The sequence below is a fragment of the Mastomys coucha genome, unplaced genomic scaffold (assembly GCF_008632895.1).
Source record: "Mastomys coucha isolate ucsf_1 unplaced genomic scaffold, UCSF_Mcou_1 pScaffold21, whole genome shotgun sequence".
NCBI lineage: Eukaryota > Metazoa > Chordata > Mammalia > Rodentia > Muridae > Mastomys > Mastomys coucha.
The window spans coordinates 141,702,389-141,707,578 of NW_022196904.1; the positions used below are offsets into that span (position 1 = coordinate 141,702,389).

The 5,190-nt window shown below is 45.5% G+C and overlaps 1 protein-coding gene across 7 annotated transcripts in view; it reads right to left on the reverse strand.

Annotated features, from left to right (window-relative positions):
* Nucleotides 1-222: 222 nt before the first annotated feature.
* Nucleotides 223-5,190, reverse strand: part of Tmem138 (transmembrane protein 138) — a 7,327-nt gene continuing 2,359 nt past the window's right edge. For 6 of the 7 annotated variants that reach the window (XM_031389707.1, XM_031389709.1, XM_031389705.1 and 3 more), the window contains exons 3-5: nt 4,837-5,008; nt 1,245-1,320; nt 223-1,000 (exon numbers count right to left, since the gene is read on the reverse strand). In XM_031389707.1, coding sequence (XP_031245567.1) covers nt 888-1,000; nt 1,245-1,320; nt 4,837-5,008 — 361 coding nt within the window. In that variant the 3' untranslated portion in view covers nt 223-887. The remainder of the gene's footprint in view (nt 1,001-1,244; nt 1,321-4,836; nt 5,009-5,190) is intronic. The other variant, XR_004123500.1, reaches the window with a different exon arrangement.

Genomic DNA, 5,190 nt, shown 5'->3' on the forward strand with positions numbered 1-5,190 from the left:
TTGAGACGGTCTTCATATTGTATCCCAGGCTGGTCTAGAATTCACTATGTAGCCCTCTTGCCGAGGCCTCCCCAGGTGTGAGCCACCCCAATCAGCACTGTGACTCCTAATGGGACACAGTGTGTATCTTGTTTATAGCTCAATTTGCCCCGGCATCAAAGAGATGCTGAGGGTCTCTAATTTGGTATACCTCTTTCCCATGAAGACACCAAGACAGACAGACAGACTCTACCGTTTATTTAAAAAAAAAGAATTCAATTTATTTCCTTTTAGAACTGTAAAAAAGTACGTTGGATATAAAATCTAAACAACTAAGGTGTGGTCAGTCAGGAAGACATGGCCGTCACTATCTTCATCCTCCAGTGACTCAAGGATGAGGTCAGCAGAACAAGGCTGGGGCTGACTGTTGCTACTTAAAAGGCTGAACCATAAGCTTTAAAAAGTGGGAGCTCCAGAGCAGCAGATCCTCAGGAAGGAGAAGGGAAAGAGAGTGAGTGGTACAGAGTAGGAAGAGAGGAAGTGGGTGGATGAGGAGGAGGCTGCGGCAAGACTGCACTTCGTACTACAGTCTGCGGTGGGGGAAACACTTTAATTTGCAACAGGGAAGGTCTTCCTTTTTTTTTTTTTTTGAGATAGGGTCTCCCTCTATAGGTTAACCTAGAACTCACTTGGTAGGCCTAGGGTGGCCTCAAACCACAGCAATCCTCCTGCCTTTGTTTCCAACCATGCCTGGTGAGTCTTCCTTCTTGAATGCTGAGCACAGCTAGCATAAATGTGTCCTAGGAAGTTCACCTGTGTCCTGGTGCCAATGGCTGCTCCTCCATGGAGAGCAGCCCAGGCACCTTCTACCAGGAAGGAAAGGTACTCATCCACGTGACATGATGTGGTCACCGTCGGACTTGCATGAACTCCTTGCGCAGCCACAGTGAGTCCTGGTAAAAGCGGGGGTCACCCAGTCTCACAGCTGTCCTTTTGTAGAAATAGCAGTAGAGCACTGCGGCTGAGGACAAAAGCAGAGAGCAACCTCAAGGGTGGTCCTCAGTGCTCCCTTCAGGGGAGAACTGAGCCCAGCCAGCCCAAGCACTGTCCCCAGGGTTCACGATGCCTCCCAGAAAGGGCAGAGGGCAGCCCTGCCTCTTTCCCTTGGGAGGCTGGCCTCATCATCCCAGGCTGTCCTGATGAAGCTGGGAAACAGGATCGCAGCTGTGCTGCCAGAGGCTGTGAGCGAAGCCACTCATTCTCACCTAGTCTCTGGAATACAAACAGTGTTTGCAGGCCATTTGTCCATCTGAAGCTGCTGGAGTTTTTCCATCTCACATTCTAAAGGAGACATGAGTACAAAGGGAAAGGTTAAAGGACCCATGAGGCTGTCACATATCCAACTCGCTTAGCTGCAACAAAGCCACTTGGTTGAAAATCATGCTAACCTCTCCTTCTCATAAGTTCCAAGTATATTATTTCTCAAGGGAGCTTCAAACTCCTCAAAATGTTTTTCTTTATGGGGCTGAAAAGATGGCTGAGTGGTTAAGAGCACACTGACCTACGTTCAGTTCCTAGGACCTATATGACAGCACACAACCTCCTATAACTCTAGTTCCAGGGAAGCCAATGCTCTCTTCTGGCCTCTGTGGACACTAGGGACACACATGATGCACATATGCAGGCAAACACTCTCATACGCATAAAATAAATAAATAGAATTTTTAATTAGGCATGGTGGTGCATACCTTTTAACTACAGCACTCAAGAGGCAGAAGCAGGCAGATCTCTGTAAGTCTGAGGCTAGCCTGACCTACATAGTGAGTTCCGGGCCAGCCAGAACTACATATAGTAAGACTCCTTTTCAAAATAATTTTTAAAAACCGTGTATGTATGTACATATGTATGTGCCAGTGTGTGATAGCATACACACATAGGCAGAAGACAACTTACAAGAGTCAGTCCCCTCCTACCATCATGTGGGTCCCAGGGATCACACTCAGAGTGTTACACTTGGCAGGAAATTCCTTAACCTGCTTATCCATCTTGCCAGCTCTCAGCTACCTCCTGGTCCTTTTCATTTTTTGCTTCAAAGGGGTCTCCTCTAAGCCCAAACTGGGGAATTTATCTGCCAAGAAGAAATGATCTCAGAAGTGTCTCTGCTCACTGTTTGGCCTGCAGAATCTCAGGCTCAGCGCTTTGGTGCATTCAGCCTCAGGCTTAATGACATCAACAGCTTAAACACAGGGCTCCAGGAAGCGGAGCACAGATCCTGACAGAGGAAGCCCCTTGACTTTGCACACTGCTCTGCTGCTTCCTGTGGCACGCCAGGGGCACCCACATGGTGGGTCTAGAGACAGTGAAAAAGTGACTAGGGACCAAGGTCCTGCTGTTTTGATGGTGGTGCTGAGAACCAAGGCCAGGGAAGATCTTTACCCTTGAGTCACACTCCTAACTCAGAGTCAGGAATTTTAATGAGTTCTATTAAAATAAGCATATAGGGGACTCATGAGCTATCCAAAGAGATGGAAGGATTTGTAAAGCAGAAGAAATGGAAAATAATAAAGGCCCACAAGACCTCGCCAGAACAGTTAAGAACATTTGCTGCTCTTTTAGAAAAACAGCATTCACTTCCTAGTGTCCATATAGTGTGTTTCACACTCTCTGTAACTCTAGCTACAGATCTAAGACCTGGAGTACTCCTCCTCTCTCTGCATGCCCACATGCACACACATACATGCATTGTCATACACTTTCAAATCTTTTTTTGGAGGGACAGTGGTGTTGAGGTAGGATTTTTCTTTGTAGCTTTAGCTGTCCTGGAACTTACTCTGTAGGCCAGGCTGACCTCAAACTCAGAGACTCGCCTTCATCTGTCTCCTGCTGAGTACCGGGATTAAAGGCATATACCACCACAGCTTCAAATTATATTCTTAAAAAGCAGTCTGAAACACTGAGGACTGGATATGATCTGGGACTTACAGGAGGCTGAGTTTCCAGTGTAGAGATGAAGACTCTGCTCAGGGCTTACATAAAGGAAAGCAACACTCTTGCAGGGCTGTTTCTGAGAAACACCCAATGTCTTTACTACTAACAATGGGACACTAACGCCTACACATACTCTCTGTCAACACCTACCTACCCACATAGCCAATGGCAAAACTGACACTTCCTGTTTCAACACTGGTAGGCTTATTTGAGGCAAAGGTAACTGTTACAAATAGAAAAGTCCCTAGATCCTCGAACACAGATTGCTAGGCAAAACTGCCTTATGAACTGTCACAGCCCAGGATGCCTTCATCTTACCTACTTTTTACCAAAGATTCTGAACCAAGTCAAAGAATAACAGTACTTCCGGAGGATAGAAACTTCTAGTTGGATTTTTTTTTTTTTTTTGAGACAGGGTTTCTCTGTGTAGCCCTGGCTGTCCTGGAACTCACTCTGTAGACCAGGCTGGCCTCGAATTCAAGATCCACCTGCCTCTACCTCCCAAGTGCTGGGATCAAAGGCGTGCGCCACCACCACCTGGCTTGGATTTTCTTTTAATAGGACAGGTTTTGATCAAACACAGGGCACAGAGCCTGCCAGGTACATGCCCTGCTGCTGAGCTGTATTCCCCAGTCCTTACTATTATCTTTCTGGTGTTTTATTTTGGCTTTTTGTTGTTTTTCTGTCAAGCCTTCATACAGGTAGGATGTAATCAGACCAACAGCTTGAGTATAGAGGACCTATCTCACACAGGCCCCAGACAGCTTGAGTATAGAGGACTATCTCACACAGGCCCCAGACAGCTTGAGTATAGAGGACTATCTCACACAGGCCCCAGGTTAGATCTGATTTTCATGGCTGCTGACTTCTCCTTCCCTAATTCTTCCATCTCTTGTATGTCTCATGAGTTTTCATAGCCTTCTTGAAAAAAAAAAAAAAAAGATTTATTTATTTATTTTAGTATTATTTATTTTTGACACACAGTCTAACATTATGCAGTCTTGGTTGGCCTGGAACTATCTTTTAGACGAGGTTAGCCTTTAACTCACAGAAATCTGCCTGCTTCTGCTTCTGTCTCCCAAGTACTGGAATTAAAGGTGTGTACCACCCATGTCTGGCAACTGATTTACTTTATGTACATGTGTGAGTGCCTGCCTTTGTGTGTATATGTGTACTGTGTACGTGCCAGTGCCAGCAGTGGCTAGAAGAACTGGATCCCTTGGGATTGGAATTAAAAGAAGTTGTGAGCTACCTGATGTGGGTGCTAGAAGCCAAATCCAGGTCCTCTTCTCCTCATAACCTATGAGCCATCTTCTAGCCCATCATACTCATTTTAGCCTCAAGGTTCTTGCTACTGAACTTATATGAAACCCAGAATGAACTTGTCATGGCCCTCAGAGAACTAAGATTACAGGTAGATGCTACCATATTTTGTAAGATTGTCTTAAGATAGGTCTTACACTATAGTCCAGGATGGCCTAGAACTTAACTATGTAGATCCAGGGTGACCTCTTGCCTTGGGCCTGCTAGGTGTTAGAATTACATGTGTTAGTCACCATGCCCAGCTACTTGTAGCTCTTTATTTTATTTTTTTTTACTTTTTATTTTTTTAAAAATTGGTTGGGTAAATTACTTGTAGCTCTTTAAGGATGTGAAAGGGCCAATGAGAAAGCTCAGTGTTTGGGGGCATTTGCTGCCAGGCCTGGTAACTGCAGCTCAGTCTCCAGAACCTGCATGGTGGAAGATCAGACTCCTGCAAGTTATCCTTTGACACCCACACCGCTATGCACCTACACACAGGCATAACGTATTAGCTATATGTAATTTTTTAAAATTAAATATGTATAAATTCAGAGCTTTCATTCTTACCATGACCCAGACGTGTAGGGAGATGCTGAGGGCGAGGTACACAGATGTCAGAATGATGGTCCCTTTGAACTTATGGAATAGGAGGTTGACCAGGCCAGCCTGGAAGACGAAGGTGTTGAAGAACATGAGGAAAATTATGATGATGTTGAAGAGGATTGCAATATCCTGGATGCTGTAGACACATAAAACAAAGTATAGTCAAGTGGGGGCTGCATGAGGACTTAAGAGATGGCCCTAAGTGCTAAGCGGAATCAAGAGATCTGTTCTTGCTCCGGCAGTGGTGGCACATGCCTTTAATCCCAGCACTTGGGAGGCAGAGGCAGGCGGATTTCTGGGTTCAAGGCCAGCCTGGTC